This window comes from Condylura cristata, unplaced genomic scaffold (genome assembly GCF_000260355.1).
Source record: "Condylura cristata isolate star-nosed mole 26May11 unplaced genomic scaffold, ConCri1.0 scaffold00027, whole genome shotgun sequence".
NCBI classification, from domain to species: domain Eukaryota; kingdom Metazoa; phylum Chordata; class Mammalia; order Eulipotyphla; family Talpidae; genus Condylura; species Condylura cristata.
In genome coordinates this window covers 20,060,106-20,083,702 of record NW_004567128.1, presented here as the reverse complement: position 1 = coordinate 20,083,702, position 23,597 = coordinate 20,060,106, and the positions used below count along the sequence as shown (strand labels likewise).

Sequence of the window (23,597 nt, the reverse complement as noted above, 5' to 3'; positions counted from 1 at the left end):
AGGGCACTCATGGACATCAGCACGATATTCAATTCCTTTGGGGCATCACTTACTTCAGCTGTAAAACAGGTACAGTAGTATCTCGTTAAAAGTTTCTTTTCAAATACCTGATGGTTTCACTCATAGCAGGAGTGTAACGGACCAGGTGAGAAAATAATGATAATAATAAATGGCTATATACCAGAGACATTTTATGGGGGCGGAGTGGGGAATGGGATCAAAAACAGTGGGGGGAGGGAAGTGCTCTGGACTATGGTGATGGCACATGGGTGATTTGGTGATGGGAAGCCCACGGGGATTACAACTGAGATGAAAAAATGCACAAAATTATGTAAAAATAAACTATTATATTATTTTTAAAAAGAAAAATTAAAATAAAAAATAAGAACTATTCTAGTAAGCCCTTGGCACATTTTACATATTCAATGGAGATTTGATTGATCTCCAGTGACAGGCAATGTTGTAGGGTTGTAGGTTCCTTTGACAGAATAAGGAGAAGTTCACTAAGAAAAAAAAAAGTTTCTTTTCATAATCAATTAACATGATACATTTTAAAATACCAGACTCAAAGTAGGGTCCAAGAAATAGTAAAGTTCTAAATGCCCAAATTCGCATAGCAAGTAATAGCGGGGAAAAAAAATCTGATTTTCCCCTTTTCTTCTTAATGATGGGACCAAAAGTCAGAAAACATGGGTTTTATTCCCAGTTCAGCTGCTATCCTGAACTGAGGTGTGAGACAGTAAGCCATCGGCTCACCAGCATGAGTAGCATTCTCCTCAAATGAAGAAAGGAGTAATAGGTTCCCTCTGCCTGCTCTAATGGGAAATTCAGAGCTATACAACCATGCAGATGCAAATGGGCAGAATTACATAGCTAGAGAGGGAAAGAGATGCATTTTTTTCTTCGGGATTTTCTGGAATAGCTGGACTATGACCAATGCCCACTGAAAGATAAGCAAATGCTTTAGGAGCATCAAAAGATTGTTTCTGTGAGTTTCCAGTACTTAGAAGAGTTTATCAGGGGTCAGAGGCAGCAGAGTGATCGAGTGCATACAATTAACTGCCTACTCAAAGCTGCTTCTCTTCACCTTTAACCTTTCACACTCAGATACGCAGATGGCCTCAGGGGTGACAGCTGAGCCATGAATATCTACTTCCTCCACCCCTGGTTATCTGGAGCCCTGTACCCACCAGGGCACTTCCCCAGACCTATTTGTGCAGAGGGGAGAATCAACTAGTGTGAAACAAACACACCAAAAAACTCACCCAACCACACAGGTCGGCTCTGGGTTTCTGTGAGAGCATTTGTTGCCACCATCCTTCGACTGCCACAACCAACTGGGTTTGGTCTATGTGTTTGACCTGGTTTAGCCTGTTTCCCTGTCTACAATGGATATAGAAAGAGCAGCTTTTCCCTTTGGGAGTGAAAAGAAACATTTTACATCTATAATCAGTGCTCAGTGGAAGTTACGTCTTCCCTGTAGTATACGGGAAGGCTTGAAGGCAATACCCATGTATTTTTCCTTCTCATCTTCCCCACATGCCTGAGGTCAATTCTCATATAGTAGGCAATCAATAACTGGTTGGCTTGAATCAAAATCCACTGGACCACTTCCAAACCCTTAACTCTTCTAGCGTGGGTTTTGTCTAATTTACCAGTGCTTAAGTCACAGGAAACAGCAACACAGATAGCCAAGACCCTGGAGCACTCCCAGTATGCTTTATATACTTGCAAAGATACTCCAACTTCGGTGTCTTTCCCCAAGCTTGCTGTAAGTAACTGCACCGTGAACAGTAAGGTATTGACAGCTAGAGAATAAAGCATTGCTGAGAAGTTTCCAACTAAATGACCTGTGGTCCCCTCATATTCCCTCTACAGAAATACACCCCTCATAAACAAAGGGATCACCGTGCCCCTAAAAGAGCATCACACCTCTAAACTGAAGGACATAAAGTAATTGACATTGGAGTTTAAACACTCACTCGACTCCATGGATGGCAAGACCGATGAAAAAGATCACGAAGAGGTGGTGTGTGTACCAAAACACTTCAAAGTAAGACCTCCGGATAGTTTTGGTGGAGGAGGTGATAATTAATATGAGGCACAGTGTGATGACAATTCCAGTGATGCCTGCTACCTTAGTCACAGCCACATACAGTCCTCCTTCAGGATTCTGTGAAATACAAACACACATGCACATTATTCAGAGGTTCTCAAATGAGGAACTACCTATTTATAAAGTGTCAGGTGTATAAGGCAGTATTTTCATCCTCCCTCTCCCCCTTAGCAAATCCTAATTACAGAACCCCAGAGTTCTATAGACTTGTAAGGCATAATTCTCAATTTAAAAAAGTTTTATGGGCCCTCCCTTGTGGCACAACAGGTAAGGATGCAGCACTGCAAGCTAGCTGCAACCGCTTCAGTACGTTCGATCCCTGCCCCGGAGGTGACCACATGGCGCGGCAGACCTCTTCTGTCTCGCCTGCTGCTCCCCTCAACTGTGTACTTTGACGATCTACCTGTTCTGCTCCCCACTCTGTCTCTGGTGAATCCTCTCACCGCCTATGCACCTCTAGCCTGTACCCCAGTTCTGTATGCATAAATAAATTTTAAAAAAGAAGAGGGGCTTCTAGTGGGAAATTATTTTTAAAAAGTTTTATGGGCCCTCCCTGGGGGTGCAGTGGGTTAAAGTGCAACACTATGAAGCTATCCACAGCCACTGAAGCATGAGTTCAATCCCCAGCTGGGGAACTAACCCACATGGCACAGCAGACCTCTCCTGCCCCATCCGCTGCTCCCCTCAACAGTGTATTTCAGTCAATCCTACTGTTATGCTCCCACTCTGTCTCTGGTGAATCCTCTCATCCCCCACGCCCCATACTTCTGGCCTGTGCCCCAGTTCTTGTATGTGTACATAAATAAATCCTTAAAAAATAAAGTTTTATGTGGTTGGATGTCAGAATATATGAATTGATACACTGAACTAGTTCCAAGGGGGTATCAAATAAGTTGACTACGAGATATTTTAAAAGGGTCTGATGCCCTTTCCTCTTCAATTTGGAAAGGGCTGGCAGTGCTTAGTTTGCAAATGTATCCAGGGCATGCCTAACATCTCAGACTGTGTCCCTGGAAGCTGACTTGCGATGATGATGTGCTCTGGAAGAAACTGGTAAGTGAATGCTTAACAGGACAGGAAAAGGAATGAATCAAGTAAGAGGGTGACCTCAGGTCAAGTCTTCCAGAGGGCAGCTTCAGCCTGATGCTACAGGGAAGCCATGAGGGTAAGTCACACCTCAGAGTTTCTCCTGACTCAAGGCAAGGAAGCTGGGCTTTCATGACCTGAACCCATCAGTTGTTAGCTAAGCATGGTCCAAGGCAAAGGTAGCCATCAGGTGACTTCCAGATTCTGAGATTGTGGGCAGAGGAACTACAGTGGCCCCAAAGTGGTCCTCTGAGGAAGACATGCACTGCGGGTCATCGAAAGTGAACACACACACACAGAAAGTTGGGATACACAGTTGTAGGAGGAGTGGTCCAGAGGGATCTGGGCAGAGCATGCCAGCATCAACTCACCTACTCTGTTTGCATGTCAACCCATGACTCACTGCACGCTGGGCACTGTAACAGAAATCTGCCCCAAGACACTATAGAAAACACATTCCTTTTTGTTTGAGGCTGTTTAATTCTGTCTCTAAGCAGCCCAGGCAAGTTTTCTCATGACAGCTTAAGTATAATTACTATTGTAAAATGAAGGAATGTTTCTTATAATCTTTTACAAATAGAAGAAAACAGATTTGGAATTTGGTGTATAACAAATGTGACTATTTTCTCAAACGAATGGTCACATGAACATAATTTGGAGTGTAGAAAACTTCAACAACACTGGGGATGCAAGAAGTCTTTGCCTGTGGATTCAACCAATGGCTGACCTTGGGGAACTGTTGAGGTGCTTCCAGAGGCCTGTGCTTCAAGGAATGATGGCAGACACTGGCCCCCCCTCAGATGTCATAAGTAAGAAAAAAGAAAAGCATCACTGATGACTGTCAGTTGGTGGCTGGCCTGGTTCTAACACCTAGGACAGAGTGTTCCCTGTTTCGCATAAACAATTTCATAGAACACCAACTCAGATGAGATCACTCTGTTTCAGTGAAGGAATGAGTCAAAAATAAGTCACTGTGAAGTCATGTGTGATATAAAACAAAATCATGAGTGAATGTTGCTTCTTTACTTACAGATTTAGCCGCATTCTATTCCTTTGGTCACCTAAGAAAAAAATACCTAAGATCCCTAATTTTGGAAGTGTCCCTTATTTCTGCTCAAACTTGTTCCAGAGCAAATCCTCACTTCCTGAACCCTCCCTTCCTTCCTCCCTCCTCCTAAAAGTGTCCTAACACAAGCCCAAGTGCTGTAATTGCCTCTATTAGCACCCCTTGAGAGTTTTGGAAGTGTCCCTTATTTCTGCTCAAACTTGGAATTTTGGAAGTGTCCCTTATTTCTGCTCAAACTTGTTCCAGAGCAAATCCTCACTTCCTGAACCCTCCCTTCCTTCCTCCCTCCTCCTAAAAGTGTCCTAACACAAGCCCAAGTGCTGTAATTGCCTCTATTAGCACCCCTTGAGAGGCCACACACTTCCTCATGGTATAAGGTCTCCTTTGCTATAGTAAGTAATAGGCCCACTTTTGACTAGACATGGATTCCTGACCTTCTTTGACTGCTGGGGATTTTTTTTTTATTCCCTCCCCTCCCCCCCCTTTTTTTTTTGACTGCTGGGGATTTTTATGGATGAGACCAGGGTTCTCTGAACTCCAAGGACACAAAATTCACTTGGGTGAGCTGAAGGAAATGAGAAACATCTAGTGACTCTCCACACACTGGATCTGGGTGTGGGAGTCTTTTTTTCTGCATGTGTGTGTGTGTGTATGCATATATATATATATAATTGTGTGTATATAATCTTTTATATACATAATATATATAAAATTGTGTGTATATAATCTTTTATATACATAATATATATACACACACAAATCTTTGTATGTATATATATAAATATAAAGATTTATATATATACATATAAAGATTTATTCATGCATATAGAACTGGGGTACAGGCCAGAGATGCAGTGAGAGGATTCACCAGAGACAAAGTGGGGAGCAGAACAGGCAGATTGAATAATAAGTACACTGTTGAGGGGAGCAGTGGGTGAGACAGGAGAGGTCTGCCATGCCATGTGGGTCACCTGGGGCAGGGGATCAAACTGCACTGAGGCAGCTGCGGTCAGCTTGCAGTGTTGCGTGTTAACCTGCTGCGCCACCAGGGCGGCCCTGTGCCTGTATTTTAAACACTGACAGACTTGTCCCGCTGATTAGTCAACTTTAGTCATTGCTATTGTTTTAGCCAATTAGAGTTCTGTATGCTGTGAAATTTAGTCTTCAGTTTTAATGACCTAGGAGACATCTGAATCAGGGAACAAAGAGACTTACCTTGATTCTGCTTCGAACAAAATTGAGGTAAGATTCACCTGGTTTATCTCCAATGTTAGAGAGTGCTATTAAAAAAGGATCTGAATTGTTGACCCGGGCATTCACACACCATTCCACATTAAATAGATGCGCAACGGTGTGAATCGCTAAAGCGGACAGAAAAGAGAAACGAAAAGGTGAAGGGTGTGCACAATTTTATTGTAAGTTGGGTTTCTAGTATAGCCCCTGACTATCACAGGGAGACACAGGGATGGCCCAGGACACTGCTAAATGGGAATTGCATGTCACCACCTGCGCGGCAAGGCGATTCGAAGTGGCTGAACTGCCCCAGTTTTTGTGATCACGGACAAGTGACTTTAAGGCTCTGGTCTCTGTCTGTTACTTGAAAAATGAAGGTGTTGAACTAACAACCCAAGTTTCTAGATTCTACAAAATAATCTTGATTCCTGAGAATATTTACATGTGTTGTACTTGTCTCTCTTCCCCTGATATATTTGTGCTCAAGCAAGAAGACTCTCCTGGATTGTATGTCTTTGATGGCTCATTTACCTGATTCTGACATTACTCCATGGAGAATGATTTTGTAGAAAACTGTATTGAATTGATACAGACCAATGACACTAAGTATGAATCTCTTTTAAAAATGTATTTTTTTTTTTACTTAACAAGCACGTACATGGGCCTTGCTAGTAGCCAAGCACTATTAAAAAGCAGTATTAGTGCTTGATAATTACTTAATCCTTTTATTGATCCAGCAATGTAAAGACTGTTACCATTTCATCTACAGATGAGGAAACTGGGAACAGATTGCATAACACCTTGCCCGAGGTCACCAAGCTAAGAGGCAGCAGAGTTAGAATAAAATCCAAGCTGGTCTGGTAACCAGCTATCTTCTTACCCATTTTACTATGTTGCCTTCTAACAAGATCTTATCATGTGTTCCACTTTGGAACCATTTTGTTTGCTACATCTCAGAAAGCCTTCCTGATGTAAGAAGAAATGAGAGCCCTAGTTGAATGTTTGCAAACTAAGCCTATTTTGTCAGCTAAGGGCCAAATTCTAAAGGCAGAATAAAGGTCTATTTTGTCCATCATTATGCATGTGTGTATGCTTGTTTCCTGCCATGTTAACTATTTTATTATGTGAATTAGTGGCAATATGATAGTTAAATGGCTCTTTTTAAAAAATGTATTTATTGAGGTAATGTTGATTTACAACACAGTATGTTTTAGAGGTACAGATTCACATCTCTATAAGCGGATGTTATCATACCATGACTACCACCAAAACCCCAAGAATCTTCTATCACAGTTTAGCAGACCCCCTCCCCCTTGCTCTAGTTCCCCACCCTCTCATCTGGTAGCCTCAGCTTTGCAGTCACAATAAATCCCCTCTTCTGCTGATACTACCACCTTAATAAGGTATAGGAAATCTAGTAATCTATGTGTTTGACCAAGTACTTTTTACATTTGTCATATTAAAAAGTGGGGAAAATCATGAAGACACTGGGATTTTATCAAGTGTACAAAATGAAAAAATTTTAAAACCTGAGAAAATAAATCTTAATTTGGGAAGAGCAGAAGCAGTGCTATTTTTTAACAGAACTCATTAAAAAAATACAACATAGGCAACCATTACCTACTCTACCTATGCAGGTCAATCTCTTTGAAAAAAGTATTTGGAAAAGAGGGGACTCTGGCTCCATGTTTTCTTTGTAATCTCAACTATCGTAACAAGCTTACCAGTGTGAAGTGCAATCATCCATGCCACCATTTTATGAAAGGTGAGGTTCCTGTCCAATTGTCTTCGCATTCTTGTTGAACAGCACTTTGGATGAAGGGGCGGGGGGGGGCGAGGGGAAGGACATAGCAATTGCTAATTAAAAGATTTTTCTGCATTAGATACATGGCATCTTGTTTAATTCTCACAACCATACTTTAACTGCACCATTCTACCTATTTAACAGATGAGAAAACTGAGTTTCAGACAGTGACAGTTATGTTCCCAAGGTCAAACGGACATTAAATGCCATAGCAGGCTTAACCATTATATACTGTGTTCTCATGCCTGTGACATAAAGTGTTGCCTGGAATCTATTCCTTAAATGCATAAAATATGAATTCAAACAAAAAATACATCTACCCATGTTATTTCTAGTTCAGATTAATAGATTCAGTAAAAATGGGATATTGAAACTAATGAGGGCAGGCTTGTCTTCAAAGATCTAAAAGTTAAATGGGGTTATAGACAAAACAGTTTTTGAACAAGTGAATAATTTTATAACACACACACTATGGTGGGAGTAAAAAACTGTCTACTGCCTATTTTGAGAGAGACAGCATCACAAGGGAGATCACTAACCAAATAATAACAGCAAACATAACAACAGCTAATATTTACAAAGAACTTGTACCAGGATCTGCTTTAGGTATTTTACAAGTATTAACCCATTTCATTCCTTTCATGAAAGTGCCCTTATTGTCACTGTATCACAAATGGGAAAATAAAAGCATAAGGAAATTATCTTGGCTTGGGTCACAGACCTAAGAAGTAGTAGGAGTGGGATTTAAAGTGTCTGATTCCAGAGATAACAATTTTCTGATACTTCAATCTCGTAAGATTTCCTTAAACTAAAACATAGTTTTTGGTCAGTGCTTTAGTATGATTGTCCTATTGCATAGGTTAGAAGATGTGGGTTTAAATCTGGATTCAGGCCAAAGCCCCAGACTGAGGAAAACAAACAAACACAAATAATGATTTATGATTTAATCAGAGTTCTGCCTTCCAGAAAACTAGTCACAAGGTCACTCTGGCTGCCTTGTTCCTAAGACTAGAAGTGCTGACACACAGATTCAGAGTACTTTAAGGAGAGAAGGGTGAACTGCTAATAAAATCTCAACTCTTAACCTGAGTGGTTAGGAAGCTTAGATATTCATTTATCAATTTCCATCCATCACTGGCTAAGGGCTGCTCCTCTGATATTAATTCCCTGGCATTTCAGACTGACCCCAAGGGAGGGATGAAAGCAAATCTTCAGGTAGAGATTGACTGGGACTGGCAAAAGGCAGCTGTCCCATCTCATGGAACAGTCAGTGCTCGGGGAATAGGGTGAGGCCAGCAGCTGTGTCCACCTCAGGTGCTGAGCTGTGACTCAGGATTTTGGTTTGAAATCATTTATTTTACATTTTTGTTGGTGAATGATGGACTGCTCTCGTATTGTTATATAGCTTCATTGTCTTCTGTGTTCACTTCTACTGCTACACATTGTTTTAGTACTTTAAGTACAATTTTAGGAACTTTTTCCTGTTTCCAATTGCTAACTTCCTCCATAGTTTTAGGAGTCCTTGTGGTAGGTAGAATTTTAAGATGATCCCCAATGACCTGATACAACCTTCTCCTCTTAAGTGTGTGTGGGATTAGACTGTAACTCCAATGGGATGCTATGCCTGCATTTTGCTACATAATAGGAAAAAAGGGACTTTACAGAGGTAATGAAAGTCCCAAATTGGCCTTAAGAAAGAGATAGTCTGGTGGACCCAATTATATCTGTTCTTTAAACCTGGGTCTAGAAGTCAGAGATGGAAGCAGTCAGAGAAGCAAAGCACAAGAATTATTTGATGCACTTTTGCTGACTTGAAGATAGAGGAAGCCACCTGGCAAAGAATACAGGAACATCCAGGATTTGAAAGTTGCCCTGGGATGACCATTAGCAAAGACGTGGGGACCTCAGTCCTGCAACAGCAAGGAACTGAGTTTTGCTGACAATAGTGAGCTTGGGAGATTTTCCTCCAGAGAATTCAACCACAGGATGTTGGACTTCTGACCCTTAAAATCGTGAGCTATTAAGTAAGTGGCTGTTGTTCTAATGCACCAAATTTGTGGGAAATTTGTTCACAACAAGAGATAATTAATATAGTCTTCATTGGAATGATGGAATGTGTTTGGAGTCTTGCTGACACATGGCATGCCTGTGTTGGAGCCTAGCCTAGTTGTGTGACATTGAACAATATGCCCAGGGTCTTCACCTATCTATTTATCACAGTTCTATCCATTTTTTACCATAGTGGTTCTGTTTCAGAGATCCACTGAGAGGTGACTCATAAAGAATTGATTTTTTTGGTATCGTGATTTAACTTTTCATCTAGTCTGGCTAAGCTCCCTGGCCAGCAGGTAAGCTTCTGGAGGCAGAGCAAATTGTCATGTACTTTTAAAAATCCTTTAATATGATTTGGTTAAAAGAGCTACATTTTCACTGACATAAAGTCTATGATTTTTCAAACCCCACAGAAATATACTTACCCACATAACTACACTTGCCACAGTGTTTTCTTTTCTAGTTGCTAGCAAATCGTTTTGAAAACTGGGGGGCAATATACTAGCTCCTGTATACTGAATCTGAAGAAAAGGAATGTGTTTTTTGTTGTGACCTTTACACTGTTGCTACTGTTCATCCTTATCATCATCAACATGAATTACCAAACATAATGAAACAACAAATTTCCAGGATGCATATCAACTTTAGCAACAGATCTCTAGAGAAAAAATAATTGAATGCCAGAACAATGGAGTTATGAGCTTGGGAAATACAAGGCCCATTCACTAATACTCTGATCTTAATTAGTAGATTTTAAAAATTTACCTATTCATGAAACACATACATTATATTAAAAGCAAAAGCAGAGGGTACTTGTCACTAATGGGAGGCTGGAATGAGTTCTATCAACATCCCAAATCCTCATTTTTTCCCATGTATATGATGTGATACGATCAGGAGTAATGAAAAAAAATCTAAAAAGAGGTCGGAAGTCATACTTACATAGGACTTCAAGATATAATTTCCTCACCACTTTCTAGAGTGAGGGCAAGACAGGTAGGTGGTGGGATGAGAAGGAAGGGCTTTGCTGCCTGTGAATCTTTTTTGTTCCTCTCCCTCAAGCAGATACCATCTTTTTCTATATATAAAGACACCATATAAACACACCATTTTTTATACTTTTGTGTCACTTCTGAATTATTGCCAGTCACTTAGCAATTATCCAAGCTGCCATCATGTCCCAGAGCTTCTTCGTGAACCACCTCTTTGCTTTTTCCACTGACTGCTAAAGGGAAGTTCCTCTATTACTGTCGCCTAGAGCCAGCCTCAACCTCAATAAGCCATCATTCAAGCATGAGGGAGACAATTGAGTCATCTTGGCAGGTTTCTACATGCTATTCAAATGTTGAGAAAAAATTCAAAAGTTGAGAAATGGAAGTAAAAAGAAGAGCATATTTAATTCAGTCTAACAAGGCTGTGAGAGAAACTTAAAAGATCTGTTTTGCATACACCTGGCCTCACCACATGTAGCATGAGTGAATCTGAATGAGATATTTATATGCCATTTGAGAGGATTTTCAAAAGCCAAACTTGAATCTAGAGAACTTAGACAAAGCAGCTGAGAGTAATATCTAGTGTGATGCTGGCAGTAGAATATGCAATAAACAGGAAGAACCCACTTTACTTGTACAGCATTCTTTATAATTTTGACATTATGTGCTTATTCTCTATGTCCGCCTTGAGCTCTTCAACCACCTGTGTCTGGCACTTAGTGCTAAGTACATAGTTGGTACTCAATAAATATTTGTTGACTGACAACTCACTAGCTGACAGGTTTAATCAATTAATAAGCCTTTAAAATATCATATTCACTTGGACATCTGCATTATCTCTCCTGCTTTTCAGCTAAAAAAAAAAAAAGAGAGAGAATATAAAACAGGAAGTTCAAGAGTCTTGCTCTAGACCAAATGGTTAGCGGCTGGATCATACTAAGGGCCTCAGACTTTGTAACAAACATCTCATGTAAATGCTCACTCTCTCACCTTCCTGTTTCTTTCTTCTCGTAAGACTAGAACATCCACCCAGATAGATCTTAGTTTCTTCATAGCCAGCTAGAGTTATTACGGTGTCTTTAGGGACTTTCTGTATGCTGGGCCCCTTCTCTAGTTCCCTCAGCAATAAAGCCTTTACCCATATCTTTCCCAGGTGAGTCCACCATCAGACTTCCTTCCTCCAGATTATAAGGAAGGGTTATAAAATAAAGTCTAAATAATTAAGACCACTACAAACTGAACAGGAAGTTCTGTGACTACTGAGTTCACATACTGTCCTAGTAATGAATCCTTGAAGGCAACAATATCCTTGCCACTTCTGGGTTAGTTTATTCAATTGCTCAAACATGCACATACATCATAGACTTTCTAAGACCATCATATTGTAACAAGACAGCCTGGAGTTTAGGAAAGTGAATAAGATCTGGGGGCACACAGATTTGGGTTTGACTTCTAATGCTCCCACTTAATTTCAACCCCACCGCACTGTCTTGATATGCAGATTCCATGAAGTGAGAGATAGGAAGACCCAGAAAGTGGCAGAAGTTATGATTTCCCACATGAGAGAGTATTCTCTCTCACTCACTTTAATCTCAGTAGATAAGAAGTTTGTTTGCAGAGTTCACATTTCAGATTGGGAAGCCAGGTACATTGAGCACACTATGTCTATACAAGAATGTTGCTTGAGCTAATTTAAAAAATATTTTCTTTTACATACAGGTCTCTGGTTACAGAGCTGAGCTTCCCTAAAATTTGAAGAGTAGCCTCATTTCATACCTATTTTGGGGACATTCACGAGGCTGGACCCTCCTGGGTCACAGGAAGCCTAAGAGCCACCATTACAACAGACGCTGCTCGAGGGACAGCCCAACGGCAGTGCAATTTGAGCCTGTGAGGCAACAAGGATTTCTTAATGGGCCATTCTGGTGAAAACACTGCCTGTTTTTCAGGGTTGACTTCCTCTATTATAGAAAGTATTCGGGATACAAGAGGAGAATAAAAGTAAATGTGCTTCCCTCGATACAAAAAGTCACAGTGTAAACATCATTAAACAAATATTCCTGTGTGCTATATTCGACATGGTACTTCACAAGTAGCTCGTCAAACAACCTTGCAGTCAAATGTGCTGTCTTAGGTGGAGAAGGTTATTTGTAAATCTTGTAACCCATGTCTATTGGTAGTTACAACCTACTGGTCTTAGTTTAGTAAATTGAGTGTTGTATCAGTACTCTTAAAGAAAAAAAAATCTTAGGATCAATGTGAAAGTAGTATGACTAGGAAAAATGAGACAGTTAAGGCAAGTTTCATATGTTATTGATGGTTTAGACCACTTTCTTTCCCACAAATATACTTTGATCACCAAATTATGTCTTATTAACTCTTCAACTATAAATTTAACTTATTGTCCAGTGAAGTTCCAGTTCCCCTCTCCAGTCTCACCTCAGACACCCACCCTTTACAATCCCTCCATTCTCTAATAGATTGCTTGCTTCTATCCTCTATAAATTATCTTTAATTAATGTGTGATAATTTAAAAGGTTAGTTGATATTAAACACCTCATTTTATTAAAGGGAGAATCACATACCCAGAGTCACTCATACCCAGTGGAACACATCTGACCAGGGAACCAACCCTGAACTCCCCAAATACTGGCTTCGGTGTGGTCAAGAATGGCAAAAAAAAAAAAAAAAAAAAAAAAGACACGTTCCAAGTTGTGTCCATACTAAGCTCTCAATACGATTTCCTATTTCCTCACCACTTACGCTTTTGCTCGTGCCATTTTATCCATGTAGGATGTTTATATCTCTTATGTACACCCCTGACAGATTCATTTCCTCCTATGTCCATGTGTGATTCCACCTTCTCTAGTCTTTCTTCATCTCCAGCCCCACCTGATATAATTTCTGCTTCCTTTAATCCCCGGTAGCTCTTTATTTGTCATATTCTATGGGAATCAGGCCCCTTTGTATCATATTTATTTGAGTGGGTATGTAGATCCTAAGTTCTTTGTTTCTCATTTTTGTGTAATAATATCAAAAAAATGAATATATCATTTATAGATTATAAAGGTTCTTCCTACATAGTCTTTTTTTTTTTTTTTAACTTCTAGTGTACTACACTTAGGGGCTGACTAAATTGTTGAAGTTATAGCTGATGGGAGCACCCGACATTTGGAAACTCTGAACTCCCTAATTCCATGGAGCCATTACTTGTTAGCTAAATTTACTGCAGGGTAACTCATTTCTTGTTGATTCCATCTGATTGGGATGTTCACCACAGAAGACAGTTCTCCAACTTGAAATTTTTGGAAAAAAGCATCGCATTCTAAGAGGAATCCCAGAATTCATGCCATTCTCATCAAGCCCAGCTTATACAGATGCATGTATATTATGTTGTGTGTGCCTATGTGTACAGGCATGGACGTGTCCTGGATTGCTAGTGTTGGCGGTATAGGTGGATTGGTCCGTTTTAGGTTAAATGGTTGTCCCAGAGAGTTCTACCAACAAATAATATAGAACTAAACTAGAGCATGAGTGGCTCATGGATGTTCTGCAGAGGGTGGAATCCTCACAAACCATAGGTTTGTTTTTTCTAAGAAAGACATTTTGCTTGGCCACCTTTACATTTTGAGGAACTCAAACTTTGTAAATGTTTGCTCTTACCACACTGGAACCCCTGAGGAAGGAGAGCAGATTGCGACAGACTGGCAGCAGGATCAGCGTGCAATTCAAATTCAGGCAGGCTGCAGGGGCCCTGGCCCAGGCCAGGGCTGGCTGTGAGAGGCAAGAGGAAAAGTAGTGACTCCAGGAGGCCCAAAAGGCTCCCTCCACATCCGGGGCCCCAGCTCAAAGCTTGTACAGCAGAGACAAGTGGGTCATCTGCAAAGGGAGGTCCTTCAGAGCCAAGGGTTTACTGGAAGGGCCTGCTGGGACTTTGTTATAATCTGGCCCTTTACCTGAAGCCCAACACATTATTATGAAAAATTATTATGAAAATTTTCAAACGTAAAGAGAATTTGACAGACTTTCACAATGAATACTTTTGCATTCTACCACACATGCTTTATCACAGGTCTACCCAGCTGCCCACCCCTCCTCCGTCCAGCTCATCTTATTTTTGGATGCATTTTGAAGTAATCTGCAGACTTCCCCTTAAGTACTTTGGCATGCATATCATTAATTAGAATTCAATTTAGAAACAGACTCTTTTTAAAGAAGGGTATTTTTAGCACTTAGAATGACCTCAACAGCAACTTAAATTGGTGTGGTGAAATGTTTTGGCATTATAATTATCTGCATAATTATCTCCTTAATACCTAAAAAAGTTGCACATTTTGGAAGGGGAAGTAAAGGGAAATCATCCTCAGTATCAACCTGAAGATGTTAACAGTAATTATAATAATACAGTGTAATTATATACTATAATTACTCATAATTATATTTCTAATAGTTAAAATTAATATTATTAAGCAATTAATGCATGGTTTCAGCATAATCTAACAAATACTATCCTCTGGGGGCAGCCGTAGTTGCAAATATTTTTATTTGTGATGAAGAAAGATCTGGCTGTTCAAGGAAACAGAATACTAAGGGACCCAGGCAGTGTCTGGGGCCTTCGTCTGTTAGGTGAGTAACCAATGTGACTTTGGGGCAAGCTCCTCAAAGCCTTCATACATAGGGAAAGGCTCCATTTCTGAAGATCAGTTCATAATACATTTCTAGGAGCAGGCTCTCTGTGAACAAAAGTGGTAGGAAGGTCCAGTCACCCTGGACCCATGTCTCCACCCTGGCCTTCAGTTCAGAGACAGTATTTGATTTCTCCTTTAGGTTACATCAGGCACTGGTTTTTGGCGCAGGAGACATGCTGCTGGGACTCACTGTCATGTTTTAGTTTGTTCCACCCTGGGAGGCCTAAAGACTCTCGCCCAGGAAGATGCAGAGGAGAAGGTCAGGATACGGTGTAGTTGGGGTTGTCAGAGTATTTATTTAAAATGTGAAAAGGAATAGGGATACTAATGTTAGATAAGAAATGTCAGCCAGTGAACATTGCATGAGGAAGAACTCATACTTACCCCAAGAAGTTTTCGAGTGTAGTAGAAGTTATCTGGAATAGCATAAACTCGATAGAACCAGACAAAGAGGAACACGTTCAGCCCCAGCCATCCCAGCTGCCCAAAGAGAAAAGGGTCGCATCAATGTTTTGCATTTCTTTTTTTAAAGATATTTTATTATATTTTATATCATTATTCCTTTTTTTTAATACAATGTGTGCTTTCTCCTCTCAGGTGTCATCCCCATGAAATTCCCATCACCAAGTCACCCGGGCACCATCACCACAGACCCTGTGCTCTTTCCACTCTCATTCTGGGCTCCTTCCCTCCCCCTCCCCTGCAAAATATCTTTGATTCAGAGTAGTCTTTTTAGTGTTGTCTGGTTTTGTTGTGGTTTTTATTGTTATTATTATTATTATTGCCTTGGTCCCTCACTAGGTTCTCCTAGGTATCTCCTGTAAGTGAAACCATCGATACTTTTCTTTTTCCTTCTGACTTAATTCCTTGAGCATGATCGATGGCATGAGTTTTTCCTTTTTGATTGCTTTTTGGCATTTCAACAGGTCCAGTTCATACAAGAACTGGATCAGGGTCAGGACTTCCCACATCCAACCTTGATCCCATGTAGTTACCTAGCTGGTGGAAACAATGTGAGGCCAGCTCTTTCCTAGAAGGCTCATGCCACTTCTCTGTAATTCACCTATCTCCCCTGTGTGCTCCCCAACTTTTACTGCTTAGTTATTCTGCCATGTTATTATCAGCCCATGCCCTCTCCCTTCTTTCTCTTTTCTTCATAACCTTAAAGATCTGTCACTGTACAACTCCGCACACGAGCGGGCCTGCGTTCTGCTCCCATAGCTGCCTCTCACATCCTGAACCACAAGGCATCCCACTCAGGTCGTGGTGTCTCCTCAGCGACAATATCAAGCCTTTAATTCTAGTTAGTAAGTGTCATGTACCGTTTGAAGGAGGGGTTAGCATGCATGACTAAAGGAGTGAGGAGCACTCACTGCATCAAGTGCTGACACTCCCTGGCCCTTTTATCTCCATCGTGATCTCTTCAAAATGGCTTTGAAGCTTTTAAAATTCCACAGATAGGTCCTCCCTGGTGGCACAACGGGTTAGGATGCAGCCCTGTAAGCTGGCTGCGGCTGCTTCAGTCTGAGCTCCATTGCTAGTCCTACAGGTAACCCACATGGCGCGGCAGACCTCTCCTGACATGCCCGCTGCTCCCCTCAGCAGTGTACTTTGTCAATCTGCCTTCGTGGTTCTGCCTGTTCTGCTCCCCACTCTGTCTCTGGTGAATCCTCTCACCACCTCTGCAACTCTGGCTCGTATCCCAGTTCTGTATGCGTCAATAAATCTTTTTAAAAATTCCACAGACACGTGAGAAAGAAGCTGCCAAACTAACTTCTTCATTTCCTAACCTTCTCATTTGTTCTTCTTGCTTTCCAAGTTCTGATTTTTACATTCAAGTATATCAAGTATATAATATAGGAGGTCAGTTTCTTGGGGAAAACTGTAGTAAGAGCTACATGTTTAAACTTATTTTTTCTCAACAGGATTAATATGTTCTTAAAATAGTGATAAAAAATCAAGGTCACAGCTCCGAGTCTTCAGAAAAATTCTGTATTGCATTAGAAAGTTGTTTGGGTGCCAGTGTCTTTTAAAAGACAAAATATTTGCTGTTCTTATTATGTCATTAATTTCTAACTCTGAAATTCAAAGACTCCAATATTTCAGGACAACTTCTGTCAAAGGTTCCATTTGTAAATGTCCTTTTTGACATACATATTATGCTTTCATTGGCTATTTGGAATGGCTATTTATAAATCGCATTTCTGTCTATCCAGTTGTTCATAATTGTTCACTGACACTATCTTAAAAATATAATTGATCTTTATTATGCTAAAAAAAGCGGAGAAATGTTTATTTGAACATTTACTTACAAAGAATGTTTCTCAAAGTACATTATATTGATCTATATACATTTAATGAAATATCTTATACACTGTATATATGAGAGTAGGTATTTTTATTTCCTCCCCTGAATTTTTGTAGCCCTCATAATGGCAGAGAAGTTAAAGTATATTTTTAAAGATGAGAATAATTATTTTTGGTGTGATTATTGAAATAAAGTCCACTTTCCCATACATGAGCCAATCTTGTACTTGTTATTTGGAAAATGGCATTAACTTTCCATTGGTTATTTTTAAAGTGGTTTACACACAGATGAAAAGTAGAGAAATTTGCTCCTGAGCAAACATTAATAAACAATTCAATCTCACAGATCACTAGCATACACCCTCTGTGAAGTACTGGGTAATCTTGTTCTTAAAAACTCAAGATCTAAACTAGGTGAAGTAAGTCCCCAGGTAAAGCCTTTCCATTAATAAGTTTGAAAGAATGGACTTGATCTGCTTATAAATAGACTTAACGTTCACACAGTAAATCAGCTGCAACACAATTTCTCCAACAAACAAAAAGCTTTGCTCTATTTAATTCCTAAGAGAAACCAGACAAGTAAGATAATTGATAATTTATCCTTATTGTTACTTACGACAACAAAGATGGACAGTCCCTCATTCACAAACCAGTTCCCCATGGTGGCAAAGGTTCAGTGACTTGTGTCTGACTTTCTTTTCTGCTATGCTTCTTCTTCCCAAGAGGAAATGAAAACAGCAGACTTGGGGCAATCTGTTTCCTTTTCTATTATCAGAAATTAGCTAATCATTGGTTAACTGAAGTTTGTTTTGTATGCATACACTTACATGTGTATATAAATGATGGTAGTTATGAGTTGATACACGTGCACATATAAGTATATACACACAAAGATACGCATAAAATCTCCATATATAAAAAGGTTCTATTGAGCAAGTTCTACAGAGGAGGAAACATTAATAGATCCGGAGCAGTAAAATTACTTGGCCAAAGTCACACAAATAGAAAACAGTGGAGTTGGGAATTACATCCCAAACAATTTGGTTATAATTTTAATTATGATAGTAGGTTACCATGACCTTACCAATGCCATAAAAAAATAATGGCAGACACAGCTACAGGAAATTAAAATATAGTAAATATATTAAATGTTTGGATGATCCTAGTATTCCCAAGCAGACATGACATTCTTTAGACTAAGGATGTAAACAGAAAAAAAGAGATGTCGCAGATGTCAAACCCAGGCTTGGCATTATTTTCCCTGACTGCTCCCCAGTGCCTTGGGCATGAGAGGGGATAGGAAGGTGGGGTGCTATCCTCACCATGAGATGAACATTGATTAATGCCCGAGAGTGGTTGTACAAGGGTTAGCGTGAACATAGAGGTAAAGGAAGAAACTGGCATCTCAAAGGGAATGGGAGGAGGTTTGAAGCTGTACCCCAGAAAGAATACAGCTTTTTCAATGAATGGCTGATCAATAAATTTTTTTTAAAGCACAAAACAAACCAAAAGAGAATGAGAAGTAAAGAGAAGAGAGTCATGAAGTCCTTTGGTTGTTGTCTATGAAATATCCTCCAGAGTTATGGTAATTACTGATTTTATTCCTTACTTTTTAACAGCTAAGGAGTGGTATTGAGCTGCCACTTTCTCCATTGCTCTTAGATCACGTGTAACCCACAGAAAGGGCAGTGGCCTATGGCTCCACTCCACACCGAGATGGATTCACAGAAACCTGGTTTGACAATCAAAATATGTGCCAGTTATCTGCTTCTTTACTCGGAGATCTAGTCTCTACCCTTCCCGTGCTCTGTTGGCTTCAGAGAGAATTATATTTGCCAGCCTCCTGGGCCCTCTGCTGTTTGCTGTATTCAGCCAATTTAGAGGATAAGGAGCAAGGGGGAAGTAAGAACGCTCCCTCCCTTAGCTTTCTGCAACTAGAGGCACGCCTGAAGGGGCTGCATTTCCAGTAGCAGCTGGCTCCGACCAGTTGGCACATTTCTCTGTGACATGAGCTCCTGCGGGCCTTCACCTTGGCAGTTCTAGCTCCTGCGAGAAGGCCCGGGCTTTGGGGTTTGAGTTACACCACCTGCTCCCAGTTTCTCTCCAACCCCCTGGGTGCCAACCACTTCCTGTAGCTGTTATTCCTTATGTTGCCATTATACCCAGACAAATAGTGTTCTTTGCTTTCCCATCTTCCATGTCACAACCCCTTGATACCACAGCCCCTCTGTTGAAAACACGGTGGCTTCCATTATTCTGACTGGACTTTGACAGATACAAAAAGTAATCCTTTTCTCATGTAATGAAAGTGAGACGTGTATGCCTGATGTGGCAGAAAGCACTGTAAAAAACTCTGTCCTTCCTATCTCAGTCACTCTCTAATTCTCCTCCCTTCCCTCTCGCCCAGTCTACGAGCTCATCTTCCCTATCCTGTCTAAATCTTCAAATCTCTCCCACATGTTTTCATGTACCTCCAGCTACCTGTGCTCTACCAAGAACGCAATGGAAAGGTGACCATGAATATTCACACCCTAGGAAATCATGTGTCTTGTTTTGTGTGAACTATTTAATGAACATTTTCTAACTCCCTTTTCCTCCCTTTATAACTTGAGAAGAAAATTCAAAAAAGAAAGAAAGAATATTCCCTGTGGGTAATCAAACATTCTGTCTTATAGTTGTTTTCTTCTTTATAAAAGTAATCACAGGGCTGGGAGTAGAGATTTCCTGACAGCCATAAGAACCTCAATCAGTTTCACAGCTGGAGGAAGAGAGATCAGTTGCATTGAAGAGTGAAATCTTTCTTTTATGGAAAATAACTTCCTTTTTGAGAGCATTTCTCAAGTAAATTGTAATATGCATTACTGTTGGGAAGACAGGTAGAGAGTCTGATAAGGGAACAACCGATGTTGCTTGACTGGTATTGACCCAACATGGAGAATGAAGAAAATGAAACTTCGATGTATTAGCTAACAGCTTTTCTTCTCCCAGCCACTTTAGCTTCCACTGCTCCTAAGCTGTTAGTGTCAAGCTAGACTGCAGTGAACGTAAGAAAGTACTCTCCACTCCCAGGAGGTGATAATAACCAACACCCTCAGGCTTGTGCTTGGAATACTATGTATCTGTGGCTGAGAAAATAAGAGAGAAGCAGACCCAAGTTTCCATAAAATCCCTTGACTTTGTATTGTGAATATGATCCCTTCTTCATATCTCAAATTAAAAAAAAAATGTAGGCTCCTAATATAGTCCATGATGGATGTGTGACTATGTCAAAGAAAGGGAAGTATATTACTACACAAGATTTCCAGTGAGTTTTGTTCCTGGAGATGATGATTTCTGTTCCCTTTATCTCTGTTGTGTCTGTGCTGCTCTTTCCAGAACTGCTCCTACTCTTACTGCCTCTATCAGTTATGTGGCAACATTCCTTGCCTAACAGTCACCAAGGAGAGGACTCCATTCCCCTGGGCACAGTGATTGTCTTACAGGTGGGCACCTGACCCAACAAAGATCAGTTAAGTTCTTTCCATGAGGAGGAAGTTGTTAGGGACTGTGGGGGGTAGTGAATGAGGCTTTTCTTTCCTTGTGAGCTTGCATGCCTACTGCCTCCACAGACCAGCTCTATCAACTTGTATTAAGAAACTGCATAAGAATGATGCTAACACAACAAAATCAGATCAGCAGCTGGTGAGAAATGGAGAGATTTACAGACAAAGATGATGACAATACTTGAATTCTTAGATAGGATCTGCCTGACTCTTGGCCAACCCAGTCACTCTTGCAGATTGGGTTTCCTGGGAAACAGATTCTAAGAGAGAGATTAGTATTGAGGAATTGTGTTATATAACACCTTTGCAGTAACTAATTGGGGCAAGGCAGGAATGAAGAAAGCGAGGGTGGGCAGAAGTTGAATTAGTCACAAGGCGCTAGCAATCACATCAGGAGATCTGAAACTAAATGAGATCACTCTAAATGACAGTGGACAAGATGGCTATAAGTATTTTCACTGAGACAATTCTTATAGGGGGCAACAGCAGGGGCAGTTAAGTTCTTTATTCTTGAAGTTCAACCTAGTAGGCAGTTTGTAGTAGCCAACCCAGTTACCATTAAGCCAACCCAGTGGCATTAATTCGCACCACACTACTTCCTGCCTGAAAAAAAAAAAAAAAGCCAGTTTGAATTGGCTTTCTACCACTTCCACCTAGAAGGGTTCTTACTGAAGAAAAGAGCAAGGAAACCCACTTTTACTCCAGAAACATAGGTCAGTAAAAGGTTGAATAGAGCTGCTGGAATCCAGATGTTCTATTGTCTGTTTGAGGGAGAAAATAGCAAAGTAAAAGAAGAAGCATTCAGGGAGGAAAAGGCAATTTACTGACCTAGGTGGTTAAAAGCATTAAGAACATGGCATGAACCAGTTTCATTTCATAGACACTGAGAATGTCTGGTGATGAAGAGTTAAATGTTTAACTTTTCATATCAAATGTGGCTGAATAAGAAAGAAACTGTGGAATGATTACATGTGTTCTCTCACTAATCATTTCCTGGGGAACAAGAGTTGAGGACCCTTGATGGCTTCTGAGGTAGGAATTTCACAAGGCACCAGAATCAAGCCAGCAACAGAGTTCATTAGAATGGAAGCACTGGACACTGTGGAGCAAGGCAGCCTGGAAGTGGGAGCGCTGCCCAGAAGCTCTGGAACAGCTGCTTTGTGTGGCTTCTTCTTTTTGGGTTGGCAGGGGTCCCTCATAATTATGTATAGCTTGTTTACATCATTTGTGCAAATCCTGGAATCTGAGTTCTCTCTCTCACTCTTTTTTTTGAGTCTCTGGGGGAAACTGCCTTGAAGGAGCTGGAGGTGGCCTGCCATCAAATGTCAAAATTGCAAGATTTAGCAAGCAATTGGGTGTAGTACAAGGTTGGGGGAAGGGTAACTATGCCAGTTACTAGGGCTTTTAAATATTTGGATTCTTTCCAGGTCCCCTGGCCCAGCTGGGTTCTATCTGGTTCTTGAGACCAGGTATTGGAGCCAGATGAATTTGGAATGTAGGACCATGTCTGTCCTCCCCTGGGGGCGTGTGTTAAGGAGTCTGCTTTCTCTCCCTAATACATGAATTTGAATCTAAAACTTTTCAGCATGCCAATATTTACAATAGGTAAGATATGAAAACAACCCAAATGCCCAGAAATAGATGACTGGACCAAGAAAACATGGCATCTATCCACAACGGAATACTACTTGGCAATCGAAAAAGATAAACTCATGCTATTTGCAGCAACATGGATGGAGCTGGAAGGGATTATGCTTAGTGAAATAAGCCAGAAGGAGAAAGAAAAATATTGGATGGCTCATCTTACAGGAGGAATGTGGGGGAACTAAATAAGAGACTAGTAAAAAATAATTATAATTAATTTTAAAAACCAAAATTAATAGGCATCTGTTAATCAGAGATACTGCAGGGGAGGGGAGGGAATGTATTCTTACACAAGAGACTGTGGTGATGATGCCCGGGTGAATTGTTGGTGGGGATTTTACGGGGACTACACCTGAGAAGAGAAGGCATGTATTGCACAAAAAAAGAATGATGTAAAATATACATTTAAAAAAAATTCAGCATGCCTCCTATAGTATTTGTTTTCTGTTTTCTTCAAAAAATCTAATTTTACAGATGTACCTCGGTCTTAACAAGAGCTAACATCTGTAAAGCATTTTGTACATGTCAAGTGCTTGATGTGCTTTTCTCATTTTTTCACAACACCCCATAAGGTATATAAAAGCATCATACCCATTTGTATAGCAGAATGAATGTTGGTCCCCCAAAGATGTCTATATACTAATCCCCAGAACCTGTACGTTGGAAAGACTGCAGATGTAATAATGTTAAGGAATTTGAGATGGAGAGAGGACTGTGGATATCTGAGTACCCCTATATTTGAAAGGGTGCTTATTCAGAGGGAAGCGGGAAGGGGGGAACTCTGGGTCATAAAGAAAGCATGTGAGAATGAAAGCAGAAATTGGAGAGGAGATACGATGCAATGCTGACTTTGAAGATGGAGAAGCCATGGACCAAAGAATGCAAGGAATACATTAGGATCTGTAAAACCCAAAGAAATGAACTTTGGACTTCCAGAAGGAAACAGTCCCCTGTTGACACCCTAATTTTAGCCTAGTGAAACTTATTCCACACCTCTGACCTCCAGAACTGTAAAAAAAAATTAATTTGTGCTATTTTAAAACTGTCAGTTTGTGGTGATTTGTTAT

General features: G+C 40.4%; 1 protein-coding gene across 1 annotated transcript in view; it reads right to left on the bottom strand.

The window, feature by feature from the left end:
• The window catches only part of LOC101636381 (cytochrome b-245 heavy chain), a 35,865-nt gene extending 17,851 nt beyond the window's left edge, over window positions 1–18,014 (bottom strand). The window contains exons 1-6 of the mRNA XM_004689941.2: window positions 17,961–18,014; window positions 15,422–15,517; window positions 14,013–14,123; window positions 7,226–7,310; window positions 5,484–5,629; window positions 1,983–2,173 (exon numbers count right to left, since the gene is read on the bottom strand). Coding sequence (XP_004689998.1) covers window positions 1,983–2,173; window positions 5,484–5,629; window positions 7,226–7,310; window positions 14,013–14,123; window positions 15,422–15,517; window positions 17,961–18,005 — 674 coding nt within the window. The 5' untranslated portion in view covers window positions 18,006–18,014. The remainder of the gene's footprint in view (window positions 1–1,982; window positions 2,174–5,483; window positions 5,630–7,225; window positions 7,311–14,012; window positions 14,124–15,421; window positions 15,518–17,960) is intronic.
• Between the last annotated feature and the right edge of the window lie 5,583 nt (window positions 18,015–23,597).